Consider the following 15,016-nt stretch of genomic DNA (forward strand, 5'->3'; position numbering starts at 1 on the left):
ACAGATGCAGGTAGGATGGTAGATTTGATGGTGAAAAGATGAAGAAACAGGCTTAGAGAGCTTAAGTAACTTTCCCAAGATTATACAGCTAGTTAGTGGCAGAGTTAGGATTCAGAAGAAAGCACAGTGCTTTTAACTTGTAAGCTCTCCTGCCCTCTGCCTCGCATCTAGCATGTGCCCAATAAATATGACCACAATCAACTCATTAAACATGGGAGTACCTCTTGTGCCCTACGTACAGAGCTGTGCTGGAGATTGGACGTGGTCCTTGCCCTCAAGCTTTCAGTGTAATAAAAGGAGGTAAACAAGTATAATAAAGTAACAGGTAAGATGAGAGGGATATTTGCATGGTGCTCTGGAAAGTAGCAGGAACTGTGGGAATCACCGTCACTGGGGCAGAGTCTTAGAAAGTGAGGAGGAGTTGATCATCAGGCTGGAGGAACCACGTGGGCAGTTACAGAGATACTGTGAAAAGTTTAGGTAATTACCTGTTCTTACTAGATTTATTGATTTATTTTTTTTTTACTGTCTCCTCCCTTTTGTTCCTTTACCTTTCCTCTATTTTCTGCCTCTTTTCTCTCATCCTCCAAATCCTGCTGCCCCACCTTCACTTCTAGCATTATGTTGGGAGAATTTCTATCCACGGATGGTCATTGTAGCTGATCACCCACCCTATAGTAACAAGTAACAAACATCATGGCAGAGTGCTGCTCAGGGCTTTTGAAGAGGGCCTGTGGAATGTGACTGTTGTTTCAAGTGAAAGGAAAGATAACTATCTACAAAGTTGTATTTCACCAGTAGGACTAGGACTGGGAAAAATGGGAAAGTTATTTCTCCTTTATGCTCCTCGTTCCCTTGGGCCACATTTCTTTGCACACAGATTTATCACATGAAAAGAGCAACCCTTTCACAGCTTTTGATTAGTTCTGGGTCTCAGTAATGAGGCAAACCTGAGGCAGTTTACATTTTTATACAGGCTATATCTTTAAAAGTCCTACAGGCAGTAGGGCTTAGAAAGAGAGAAGAGGGGGTGAGGTGGGGAGAGGGGAGCTCCATATTATAACCAGCTTTCACTCTCCACTCATCCAAAGATCATTTCTTTTTACCGTTGTGTAACCTTTACTACTGGATTGTTTTATAACTAGTATCCTTCTTACCTGTAATTTATCCTCTTTTTTTTCTGTTCTCTTGGCCGATTTACTAGGTGTGTTTCTTATCATGCTAGCCTTATCAAAGACTTTTAAGTTGCCAAAGGAAACTCTGTTTTCCATAACAGTTAGGGAAAGATAAATCTTTACTTTTAACTTAGAAATAAGTAAGATCGTAGAATTTTAGATTTAAAGTGGCAGAGAAACTATTAACTTCTTCATTTTACACATAAGAAAACTGACAGCCAGAGAAGTTAAGCACAGCTACAAACTGGTTATTAGCAGAAATTGAACTTCTAGAAGCTAGCTGTCCTAATTCCTCCTCCCACGTGCCCTCTTTTACACTGTTCCTCTGTATAACTCATAGTCAAAGCTGTCCTCCCAGATTATGTTGTCATCCTATTGGTTTGTGAACCAAATCACAGTCTTTATTGGGTTTAGGCAGTAGGTTTTAGATTATTGAACCAATCGATACTGGAAAGTCTTTCTGTTACTGTGCTGGTACAAGTGCTCATCGCAGTTGGGTGGTGAGGGTCAGCACTGGGGCAGGGTGGAAGTAGGCCAGGACTGGAGACAAAGAGGGAATGGCAGTGTGGAGCGAGGTGTGTGCACACTTGCCTCGGCAGTGGTCCACCCCTGAATTAGACCATGATAGAGTGTACTTGTTTGTTTACTTGGTTTGAGGGAAATTAAGGCTTTCCTACTTTTTTTTTTTTTTTTTTTTTTTTTTTGCAGTACGCGGGCCTCTCACTGCTGTGGCCTCTCCCGTTGCGGAGCACAGGCTCTGGATGCGCAGGCTCAGAGGCCATGGCTCACGGGCCCAGCCGCTCCACGGCATGTGGGATCTTCCCGGACCGGGGCACGAACCCGTGTCCCCTGCATCGGCAGGCAGACTCTCAACCACTGCGCCACCAGGGAAGCCCTTTCCTATGTTTTTGAGATACTCCTCTGAGTCTAGTGCCGTAAAGTCAGACAGATCTGGGTTCAAATTATGGCCCCTCCTTGTACTAGTTTATGTGATCTTGGACAGGTTTTTCAAAGTCTCAGAGATTCTTTCTTTATCTGTGGTAAAATAAAGATAATATAATATCCTCCTTACAGTTAGTGAAGATCAAAAAACATTTATATCAACTTCCTAGCCCCTCATCCTGATCCTGGCACTTAGTACACACTTGACAACACGGCGGCAGCTGCCAGGGCTGTTGCTACTACTGCAACAGAACTATGGAACAAAAACCTTTGCATGAAAATCAGATTTAACAATCTAGAGGTTCATTCAGTAACTATTAGTGTAGAACCTAAAAGGTGTGTAACAGCACATTAGGTATTTGAGGAAAGGAAAAAGGAGTTTCGAGGAAAATAGAAGCATGGATTTTTAAAACTGAAGGAATCATTGAGGCCAGCTGCCTCATTTTATAGATGGGTGGGTTGAGTCCCTGAGAGAATAAGTGGTTTACCCAAGAGTAAACATCTCATTATTACAAAGCATATAACCCTGGTCTCCTTAGGGTACTTACATTGTTTCACAAATAGGGATTAGATAAAAGTTCAGGGATACTTGATAGATGACCAGATAGCTAAAAGAGTAATCTTACTAAAGACTCTCTTAGCATGTCACTCCCCTATTCAGAAACCTTCAGTGACTCTTTATTATCCATTGAATAAAATAAGTGGCCTTCGAGTCCCTTGGGAGCTGCTGCAACCTACCCCTCCAGCATGATCCCTGTTACTTTTTCCCCGTCACTTATTCTTCAGTGTTCCCCATTACCTAGTTCTCTATATGTGGAAAGTCTTTGGAAACCCTGCTTATGCTTGAAGGCACAGCTCGAATGCTACCACTTCCATGAAACCTCCAGTTGTCCCACCAGGGACTTCTGCTTTGTTGCCGTTGCCATTTGTGTTTGTTACAGCACTTTTCACATGCAGTCTTACTTTACAGCGTGTTGCTCCTGCAAAGGGTAAGAGACAGAGACCAACGTCATCCTTTTCTCTTCCACAGTGCTTCACATCAAATAATCTAATGTTTGATGAATTCAAAATGGTATTTTTATGCCCACCTTTCTGATTTCCAGCCTCATTCTCCAGTTCCTAAATATGCTATATGAATTAGATGGAAAAGAGACTTAGGAGATGAATGGTTTTGATGCTTCTCTGGCATGACACGTATCAAGGAAAGTGTGAAAACATATATAACTGTATTCCTCCGGGAAAGAGCTTTTACACTATAAAATTCCATACACCAGATCAGAATAACAGACGTACTTTTTCTTTCCTGAGTGGGATAAGCCAGTGTGTCTGCAGACAGGAGCTTGAACAGCTTGTGATTTGAGTATACACTAATGGGTAACCTGAATCCCATAAAAGCAAAGCTCTCAAAGGCGGAAGAGTCCTGCCGCTAACTAAAGGGAAGGGGAGTCCCGAAGAGTTTCAGATGTCCAAGGAGAGTAGAAAGCCAAACTTGGAGGACAGGTAGTGGAGGTCCCGTTTGAGCTGCACATGAAATCATTTATTCATACCCCTGATTGATTACTAAAGGATTAAAGAGGCAGATGAGACTGTTACATGATCTTACCTCAGGCTTTTAAAGGGGGCTGTTTCTCTTTCACTCTGCTTTTTTTGCAAAAAAATGCTTCTTACCTTCAGCTCATAAAGCAGCCAAGCCAGTTTGACCAGCTTGAGGGAAACACCAAACAAAGCTGCCAACTCCAATCATGTGAATGCTAGTTACTAATTACCTTCTGGGCTCCCTGGGGAAAGATAGAGCAGCCCACTGATTGGATCCTGAGGTCGAAATAACCTCACATCTCCCCGTGCTCCAACTGGAGTAGCAAGAAGAACGTTTAAAGTGCTTTGGGAGACATTTTAAGACACTTTAAGAAGGACAGATTCATCCTTAGGCTACACTGCACCTGTCCACGTCTCAGTTCAACCCAGGCCCATGGAAGAGAGCGATAAAGCGTGTGTCTTTGAGCACAGTGAATATGTGTGAAACCCATGAGATGAGGAAAGAAAGAGAACTGGAGGAGAAAGGGCACTGGAGCTCCAGCTCGGAGTATGAAGATTGCAGAAGTCTACAGAAAAGGGACCTTACAGCGCTGGATGGACTTTACAGAGAAGGTGACTTGGATTCCAGATACCAGTCCACAGGGCAGAATCGACCCTACGGAAAAAGGCATTGTGGATACTGGGATTTTGAGCAGAGTGAACCAAGCTATATGGACAATGAGGAAGCAAAGGAAAGTAGAAAGGACTGTATGTACCACGGAAGTGTGACTCCAGGCTGTAATGATTATAAGAATTCAGAAAACGTAGATTATGGGAATCCGAACCCTGCGACTAAGGATGATTGGTTTGCAGGAAGCCCAGATGTAACCTCGAAAGCTGGAGGATATGGGGAGACGAATGGCTGCATAAATCGTAAGAATCTGAATCGTAATCCTGAGGACTCTAAAGAAACTGGACAATGGACTGGCTACAGGGGTCTGGATGATTCTGTGGAGAATTTTGGTCAACCTCAAAACCGGCATATTGATCGCAGGAATTTTAATTATGATCTTGAGGATTGTAAAGAAATTAATTTTTATTATAGCGACCTCAATGATTTATATCATGTTCCTGGGAATTATACTAATGGTCAGTCTGCGGACTTCCCAGACTTGAATGGTGTCAGTGAAGGTAATGAATTTGTCAAATACTGTGACAGGGACAGGAATGTTTATCAAAATGATAAAATCGATCTCAAAGTGAGGACTCATGCCGGGGATCAGAGTAATTTTGATATGGAGAATAGAGGCTCTGATACTCTATTTGCAAACTGTGAATATAAATTTCAGAATTACAGAGGAACAGATTCTCTCCACCAAATGAAGACTTTGGAGTGTAATGGCATTGACAGACTAGGAATGATGGCACCTGGGAGCAGAGGGGTCATCCCGGAGGGTCTGCGGAATCAGTGGACCAGGGGGAGCCAAGGAGAACATCATCGTGGCGTTCCTCGGGGCGATCCATTAGAGAAGAATAGCTGGCATTTAGAGGAAGAGAGAAAATTAAATGGCCCAGAGACTTGGAAAAGGAATAGCCGCTTCCGCAGCACAGCACCCAGCACGCTGAGATGCTCAGAATTTGTGCAAAACAGGAAGAGAGCCCAAGGTATGAACTCAGCCAGCCTTCTTAGAGGATAAGACCTGGAAATAGATAAAAGGGGTGATGGTTCTACCAGGTACCAGGTACATTTGTATACTTAAGGAACCTGGCCCCCCAAATTCTTATTAAGTGTATCTTGAGTGAGAACAGCCTTAGAGATTTAATTCTTCTGGGTGGCACGTTCACAGAGCGAGAGCGTGCATAGCGCTGTAAATTTGTGACATGGCTTTCAAAATCAGACTGTTGTCATGGGAACTCTCCTTTACCTTTCTTGGTTTTTGTCAGGGTCTCTAATCCCAGGTATCTTTCCTTTTTTACTTTAATATCTTTTGTTTGTCTTATGGAGACGGCAAGTTCTTTACCAGGGCACCAAGTGAAAATTTATTTTCCTGGCGTGTTCTTTCTCTCAATCCCTGCACTTTAGACATTAGGGGGAAAGAAGACTTAACTTGTTTTATAGTTTGTTCATTCCTTGACATTCAGGAATCTTAAGTGAATGGTGAGCACTAAAACCCTTGTGGAAATGAGAAGATTATTTATATTCTTCATGGTGCTTTGTACACCATGAAGGTATTCAGATGGCTTCAGATGGCTTCATCTCACTGAGCTTTAACTAAGGTATCTGTAAAATGGGGATATTAAAAGTCTTTTATCATTAGAGGTTCGTTCTTTCTTGCCAGTTTGTCTTCTCTTCTCCAGGTCTCAAATGAACTATGTTTATTTTATTTTGTTGTTGTTCCTGTTAAATCTTTAATTTTTTTTTTTTTAATATGTGTTATACTCATGCCAAGCAGACTTTCTGGTTTTGGCCAATTTGGGGGGAGTCCAGCATATGATGAGAGGAGAAGGATTAGAGTCAGAAAATGTGAACGATGTGGAAAATCCATGTCACATCTTCCTCCCAAGTGAAGCTTTCTCATCCAGGTCTCCTTCAGAATAGGCCCACTGGTTAGATTTGTGGTGGGGGCCACTGAAAACGTAAGTCCCTGGTGTGATCCTGGAACTGCCAGTGGGTTATCCAGTGGTCTTTCAACACAGGCTTGACGTAACTTGAATTTCCAGGGCACCATTTTGGACAAAGCAGGCTTTCTACCTGTATTTATAAAGATAAAAATGAAACCCGGCTTTAGTTGGGAGGCTGAGATATTTAGCAGCTAGGTGTTTTTTCCTAGGTGCATTTTTGCTCTGAAATGATAGTGTTTTGGATGACTTCTAAATTCCTTCCAGCTCAAAAAAAAAAAAAAATCTGATTCTGTGATTCCTTAGGTTAGTTTTTGCATCGTTCCTTTTCCCTTCCCCCACAGCCATTCCTTAGATGAACTTTGTTTCCTATCTTTAGTTCCTTATTGTATTAAGCCTCCTAACTGTGTTTATTCTGTTTGACTTAGGAGTCAAACCCTTCTCTCGGGAGTGTTGTAATATGCCCTATGAGCTCTCTGAAGTCAACTCAGTTCCACCTTATACCATTTCCATTTTTACAACTCTCTCTCTACTTGAGGACTTAACTAACTTTTGATAGTATATTCATATTGACACCCCTTTTTATACTGCTAATATCCTCCTTGACTTGTAACAAAATCTTAGTCTGTCCCAGAGATCTTTTTGTTTTCTAATGTTCTTTGCTAGCTGTTTTACAGCACATGTGCCACTGCCCTTCCTGAAAGTTACACAGTTACAACAGTTGATTACAGAAAGGAAACAAGCTTTGGAGTTGGTCTTCTGCCTTGAATGCACATCTCAGCTCCACCATTTACTAATAGTGTAACTTTAGAAGAATTACTTAGCTTCTCCTAGCTTTGGATTTCTTATTTGTAAAATGAAGGTGATCATACCTGTCTCATAGTGAGATAATATAAATAAAACACTTAACATGTCTGGAACATAGTAGGTGCTCATAAGTTATGATTTCTTCATCTTTTATCTACCCACCTCTCTTCCCCCTTACAAGTCCTTCCCCTGCCGTCACTGCATGGTCCCCGCCCTGCTGAGATCCAGGCTGACCCCCCCTCCCCCAACTGGACAGACATCTGCCCTCAGACCCTGTGTTTGCAGGTGTAATTATCCAAGTGGAATGCCCGTGCCTTCCTCTCCCCCACTCTTCCCCACCCTCCACCTGCTGCATCTGAGAGACAAAGCGCTGTTCAGTGCCTGCTCCTCGACCATCTCCCAGGCTAGAAACCAAGTTGTTCTGCCAGGGTTTTTCCTTCCCCTCACCTGTCTTATCAGTTTCTCCTGTGAAGGCCTCAAGCTTAGATTTTTGTTAGGGCAGGTTTGTTATGGTTTTGCCCTTAGTCCTAGGGTGTGGCTCCTCGTCCTGGGAGGTGGGCCTTACTCCTAAGGTGCAGCTCTGCAGAGGTTTCTAAGTGGAACACTGGACATATTTATTGAACTTCCTGATTTGAAGGTACTCCAATTTCAAACTGTCTTCCCAGCTGCAGAGAGTTGTGAATATCTGCCGGGCTCTTTAGCCTCCAGCTGTTATCGCTTTCTGCTGGGTTCCCTGGAGTCTCATCACTGCACGCACAGTTCAAGGATTTGAAGGGAATTTCTGCATAGATTTTGAGGCTGTCCTCTCTGCAGCGTCCTCTTTTGCAGGATTTCTCCCTTAACATCAAGCCACTTCAGAGCCCCGGAACCTTTTTGACTCTGCAGCCCAGTAAGATTACCACTTGTTGGCTGTCAGTTTTTGCTTTATTCTCCAGCATGCTGAAAGACTAGGGATTGCCTTGGGGTAGGGGGAAGAGGTATCAGGTAAATAGGGATCTTACCTAGTTTTCTATCCATGTTTCAAGTCGTATCCCCTCCAGTTTCTGGCTGCTTTTGGTGGCTTTCTAGTGTCTTCACACAGTTTTTTTTTTTTTTTAATCTTTTCCAGAGTTGCTAATAATTTTCAATAGGGAGGTTAGTACAATGTACGTTACTCTACCATTACTAGACCAAAAGTCAACACTAGGATTTTACACTTGCTAATAACATAAATAGTTATGATGGGAAGGGGACCTGGTGCTTCAAATTCCATGTTAACTAGGTTAATTTAAGTGATATTAAGATATCTAAATGAAGAACTCTTACAGAGAGAAATCGGAAGCTGGAATTCAGATGTGAGTTAAGGCTAATGGTTCAAGGTTGGAAGGCTACAACACAAAATCCTCTTATATTATTACTAGAAGGAACCTGACATTTCAACAAGTCCAGTATTTTATACATGTGGGTAAACACCTGTGATTGGGTTTTGAAGTCTATTTAGTGGGTTACAACTAGCATTTTTTGAAAAATAAAATAGAAATGAATAGAAAGTTTCAAGTACATCTCATGTAGTAAAAGTAAGCATGTAATACTTCTGAGTGTGTGTATATACACATACATACATGGATTAGATAAATGTATGTATGTATCTACTGAACCACAATGTAAAATGTGAGTCACAGTATGAAAAAATACTTAAATCCAACTCACTCAGTTTATAAATGAAGAGACAGAGCTCAGAGAAGTTGAACCATGTGGCCAAGGTAACTGGTCGATCCTTAGACCAGGAATAGAAACTGGGTCTCTTGATGCCCAGACCAGTGCTTTTACTACAGCACCACAGTTAAAGCCAGAAGTGCAGGTTTAGATTCATTTCAAATAAATGAACTTAGAAGAACAGAAAAGTATTGTGTTATGGGAGCCAGAGAAGGGCTTCGAATGGAGTGGGTTCAACTGTGTTACATGCGACAAAGCTATGAGAGGATGTGTTCTAAGTAAAGACCTTTGCATTTGGAACATGAGGTGAGGAATAGGAGCAACAGAGACACAAGGCATATTACGGGGAGTTTAGGAGGGAAGTGGTGATAAGGGATATATAGTCATCTCTTGGTATCTGTATCTGCAAGGGGTTGGTTCCAAGACCAACACCCTACCCCCACCCTCACACCCTTGCAGATACCCAAATCCACAGATGCTCAAGTCCCTTCGATAAAATGGCATAGTATTTGCAGGTAACCTAATGCACATCCTCCCATATACTTTAATCATCTCAATTACTTATAATACCTAATGCTTTGTAAATGGTTGTAAATGCAATGTAAATGCTGTGTAAACAGTTGCCAGTGTAGCAAATTCAAGTTTTGCTTTGGAACTTTCTGGATTTTAAAAATATTTTCGCTCTGCACTTGGTTGAATCGGCAGATGCAGAACCTGTAGATACAGAGGGCCTACTGTAAAAGCGATTCCTTAAAAGTTTGGACAGTAATTGCAGTGGAGCAAGAAAATCTCCTTGTTTTGTTTTTCTCCCAAGATAAAAAACCTGCGCAGATTTGAAGGCACTTTTCCCAGTGTTGCACAGATAGTTCAAAGTTTTTAAGACTCTCAGAGTCAAGGTTTCTTTTCATTGCAAGTATGTGAATATATCTCTATAGCTACAGTCTGTATTCAAACTACTGGAATAAAATATCTGCCAGTCAATCCAAGACATTAGCTTTTTTTTTTTTAATATTTATTTACTATTTATTTGGTTACATTGGGTCTTAGATGTGGCACACGGGATCTTCATTGTGACATGCGGGATCTTTCATTGTGGCACACAGTCTTCTCTCTAGTTGTGGCATGTGGGCTCCAGAGCACAGGGGCTTAGTTGCCTCACAGCATGTGGGATCTTAGTTCCCTGACCAGGGATTGAACCTGCATCCCCTGCATTGGAAGGTGGATTCTTAACCACTGGACCACAAGGGAAGTCCCCAAGGCATTAGCTTTGTATCCTTAATTTCATAGGCTGATTACAAGCCATGAGCATAGCAGTTGCCGAGAGGTCTCTGCCCCTCCAGAGACCAGGGGCCTGCTTCTAGGAATTAACTGGGCAGTAACAAAAGTTCAACAGAATGAACTGTGGCATTTCATCATCAGAAGTAGTAATAGTGGTACCACTTTAATTTACATGCTTTACAGTTTTCAGAGCCCTTTTTGCAGCTTTTATTCTAATTTGATTCTGTTTTAACAAACATGAGCCATTCATGTATCTTTATCTAACAAATTTACTAAGTACCAAACACTGTACTATGTTCTGATTAGACAGAAATGACCTTAAGACCCTGAGGAGGGCTAAGCCTGTTGTTCTGGTACAAGTGGACTGACGCCAGGTACCCCGTGGACCAGCTATTCCCTTTCTCTGTATCCCTCTCTCACAGGCCATCTTTCCTCGAGATGTTTTTGCTGTTCTCTGAGCCTCCGCCTTGGTCTTCTCTAACCACAGACCAACACCTTCCACTTCTATTTTCTACTCCTTCACTAGATTGCACATAACCATAGCTGTCCCAACACTCTCTGGGGCATTCTTGCAGCTTCTGCCTCTGTTCTATCTAATCTGCCTGGTAGTTCTTTTTTTTTTTTTTTTTTTTGCGGTACGCGGGCCTCTCACTGTTGTGGCCTCTCCCGTTGCGAAGCACAGGCTCCGGACGTGCAGGCTCAGTGGCCATGGCTCACGGGCCTAGCCACTCCATGGCATGTGGGATCTTCCCGGACCGGGTCACCAACCCGTGTCCCCTGCATTGGCAGGCGGACTCTCAACCACTGCGCCACCAGGGAAGCCCTGCCTGGTAGTTCTTAATTCAAATTCCCAGGAGAGAGTATAATTGACTCAGCTTGAGTTTTTTAGTTAGGCCTCATCATATGAATTAACTGTTCATTGATTAGGTATCCATCCGTGGTCCAAATGGCAGTGGTGAAGGCTGGGATGGGGAATCACTTAGCTTAAATCAGAGCTCTAGGGACTGTGGATGGTGCCGATTTGGTATGTAGAGGGCTCTGGAGGCGGCAGGCTTTCTGAGGCTTGGCGAGCTCAGCCCCGGCATTTGGAAATGTGTGGAGATATCTTTTGGTTGTCACAGTGGCAGGGTGCAGGGGACTACTTGCATTTATGAGGCAAGGACCAGGGACACTAAATGTCTTCAGGGTGTAGGACCATCCTACAAAGTGAAGAATTGTTCTGCCCCAAATGCAAGCCGTGTCCCTAATGAGACATTGGATGAGTAAGACTTGTGCCTGCCTTCAGGAACTCACAGTTTTAAACAGAAAGCAGCATATAAGGAAATGATTCAAATACAATTTTATAACTGCAATAAGAAGAACTGTTAGGTACCTTCCCCCACCTTGGCCCTGCTACCTGTGTAACTTTGTGTAAATTATTTATTCTCTGTATGCTGCAGTTTCCTCATCAGCAAAACCAGATAATGTACATACATGATAGTATTATGAGGAATAGGTGAGTTTATAGATGTGCAAATATTCAGAATAGTGCAACAGAGCCTGGCACATAGTAAATGCTAAATAAACATGAGCTGCTATCATCATCATCAATCATACTATACCAGCACACAGATCCCATATCCCCTTTGAATGCAGTTCAACAGGTGTTTATTAACTAGTGTTTGTACTTAGCACTGTACCAAGCATTGGGGTATCCAGGGAAGGATACCTCCCCACCCCAGCCCTCCCCACCATGGGAGTTTATAGATCAGTTGAAGAGACAAAATGTAAAAATATGAATAATTAAATAAAGTACAGAAGTATCTAGCATAGACAGTTAATGCTATGGACAATCAGAAGAGGAAAAGCTCAGTTTTTACTTGAGTTAATGGAAAAGACTTTAGGAAGATGTTTGAATTTGAGCTAAAACTTAAAGGAGTAGCGGGGTTGAGATAGGAAGAGAGAAGCAAGAAGAAAATTCCCAGTTGGGGAAAGCCTATGAGCAAAGATGCAGAGTTGTGGTGACAAAGAGGAACACAGCGTGGGGAAGAACTAGCGTATTGAAATCTTACAAACTAGATGGGAGTTTGGACCAGAACCTGAGGAAGAAGTCAGAGCTGGACCTGCACGTGGTGATTCACCCTCTGAGACGTGATCACTGACACTGTGAGTGGATGACTTCTCTGAGGATGGGAATGGCTGGGGAAAGCACAAGCGTCTGAGTACTGGGCTTAGGGGATACCCACAGCGTAGGACAGGAGGAGGAGAGATGGGCAGGAATACTAGGGGAGGGCAGAAGAAAACCGGAGGGCGTAGAGTAGGAGAGAATGGCCAACACTTTCAGATGCTGCAGGGAAGTCAAGGATGATGCCGTGGATTTGTTGAGGTTATCGGTTGACTAAAAAGGCAATATTACTGGAATATAGTGATGACACAGAATTAATTGCAAAGGATTTAGATGGGGGAGGGAGGTCATAGAGGGAGGGCATGAAGACCACTCTTTCAAGACCTTTCATAGAAAGAATCAAAGAGGTGTGACTGTGGCTGAGGGGGGGCACAGAGTTGAACAAAGTTTTCGTGTATTTACTTTTTAAAATCAGGTGTCAGTGCTTGTTTGAAGATAGATGAGTAGGTAGGAAGCAAAGAAGAGGGAATGAGAAAATATGTGGAGGCAAAAGGAAATAAATGAAGGGCCCTATTTTGTTAAGAGTTGGGAGATAATCGAAGCTTTAGAGAAAGTAAGGCGGTCCTGCCTACTGGGATCATGTGTGGTAGTCTCAGTAAGCTAGACTGCCTGCTTTCTCCACAGGCTGTTACCTACATTATTTTTATGTAATGTTTCATCATCGATAAAGGAATATTGCTCTGGGAAGATCCCAGATCTCTGTAAAAGTAAAAAGATAACCAGGAAAGGCAAGAAATGGAGGTAGGATAGGAAGAGGCAGTATTCTAGGGTATTGTCATTCCTGTGGACCTGAGGATGTTGAAGGGGGGCAGTGGGAGGGGGGTGAATCCAAGCAGCTAACTTGCAGTGCCATGGCAGGCCCAGCCTTCAAAGGAATGTTGGGCTGGGAGCTCAGAAACTTGACACTCCCGCCCTAACAACACAGAGTTTTCCAATTTGATATTTCCTGAGAAACCAGAAAGTGCCCGAACTGTGTAAACATCAGGCTGTCAGGTCACAGGGGTGTGACAGTGCAATGCAAGTCATTTCTGGTGGGAAGACACCCGTTTGTGTACATGGCCACACAGCAGGGAGCAGGGCTAGATTCTACATCACGGACCTCATTCCATGGTGTGGCAAACAGATGAAATATATTGCATTTCATTGAATCTAAAACACCGTCTATTGTAAGACACTGAATAATTGATGTAGCATTAGAAAGAAAGAAGAGGGAATTCCCCAGTGTTCCAGTGGTTAGGACTCAGTGCTCTCACTGCCAAGGGCCCAAGTTCAATCCCTGGTCCGTGGCTGGGGACAAGCCGAGTGGCATGGCCAAAAATGAAAAAAAAATTTTTTTAAATAAAAATAAATAAATAAAAATTTTAAAATTAAAAAAAGACTTCTAATTAGAAGACTTTATTTTTTTAACTAGTTTCTTTTTTAAAATAATTAATTAATTAATTAATTTTTTTTTTAGCTGCCCCGGGTCTTAGTTGCAGCACGTGGGCTTCTTAGTTGTGGCACACGGGATCTTCCTTGTGGCATGCAGGATTTTTACTTGCAGCATGTGGGCCCTTAGTTGCGTCATGTGGGCTCTTAGTTGTGGCGTGCATGCAGGATCTAGTTCCCCAAACAGGGATAGAACCCTGGCTACCTGCATTGGGAGCATGGAGTCTTATCCACTGGACCACCAGGGAAGTCCCTAGAAGACTTTAATTAACATGCTGTTGATTGGAAAACACATTTCCATTTCTGAAATGTTAAAATATGAAAAAGTGTGCATCTTAGCATCTACTGAAATATGGAGATGCTTCCACTTACCATTGACCTCACAGCAATACTTAGACAAAAATTATTGTAGAATTCCTCTAGTCCTTTCCTCAGTGATTTGGAGATATGGAATTCAGTTTCCTCTGCTCTCCACCCTCCGCCCCTCAGGGGAAGATTGAAACCTTATTTACCCCAGTGTCATAGGTATGGCAGCTAACTACTTAAGACAAACAAAAATTAGGATATTTAATGATTTTTTAAAATCTTTGCATAGTGTTTTTCATTACAATCATGCAGAACAATGTGTAGGGCACTCTAAATAATAATAATAATTGGTGCCTTCTCTTAAGTGCTGGTTGCTGTGTTACCTACTGTAGATTAGGTACAGATTAGGTATGCAGAAAAGGTGAGTAGACTCTAATCTCCATGATGGCAGTGAAGGTGGTGTTTCCAGACCCTTACATAGTGTATAGTAGGTACTCAATGAATATTTGTTATCCAGTGAAATATTCTATTTGAGGGCACAGAACGTGTACATCAAAAGATAAATAGTAAGTATTATTTTGTGTTGTTACTCAAGAAGCAAAGTTTAGAGAGAAGAGAAATCCAAGGACTAGAGAAGCCTTCATCTAACTGGGCTAAAAGGACAGTAGGTAAGCAGAAAAGCACAGAGACAAGCTGAGCTTGTTATGTTCAAGGAATAATAAGGAAACAAATACTTAAAATATGTTGTGCTATGTTCCGTAATAGCGCAGACCTGGGGAGAGGAAGTGACTAACTGCCCAGGTTAGTCACTAAGTGACACACTAAGTGACACTCCTTGTGGAGCTAGTTAGAGACTAGTGTAGTTATACCAAACCAAGAGGAGTAAGTGAAGTAACAGAGTAGGAAAGTACATAAGATTTTAGAGCCTGGAAGTAACCAAAGAGGCTCAACTACTCTGTTATACACACCTGGAAACAACAGCCCAGAGAGGTTGTGTAACATTTCAGGTAAGATGGGCGCAGGGCTAGATCCCGGATCTTCTGACTTGTAGTCTGAGGACCTTAATTCACTGAGCCTGCTGCCCTCT

At 42.4% G+C, this 15,016-nt stretch overlaps 1 protein-coding gene across 5 annotated transcripts in view; it reads left to right on the top strand.

Moving 5' to 3' along the window:
* The window catches only part of DNMBP (dynamin binding protein), a 145,182-nt gene that overhangs the window by 57,808 nt on the left and 72,358 nt on the right, over positions 1-15,016 (top strand). Inside the window, exon 1 of one of the 5 annotated variants that reach the window (XM_081247536.1) lies at positions 3,274-5,297. The exons of the other annotated variants lie outside the window; for them this stretch is intronic. Within the exon in view, the coding sequence (XP_081103662.1) occupies positions 4,130-5,297 (1,168 nt within the window). The 5' untranslated portion in view covers positions 3,274-4,129. Of the gene's footprint in view, positions 1-3,273; positions 5,298-15,016 lie in introns of those variants that run through there. 5 annotated transcript variants of the gene reach the window in all.

This window comes from Mesoplodon bidens, assembly GCF_964165515.1.
Source record: "Mesoplodon bidens genome assembly, chromosome: 1".
In the NCBI taxonomy this organism is placed as follows: domain Eukaryota; kingdom Metazoa; phylum Chordata; class Mammalia; order Artiodactyla; family Ziphiidae; genus Mesoplodon; species Mesoplodon bidens.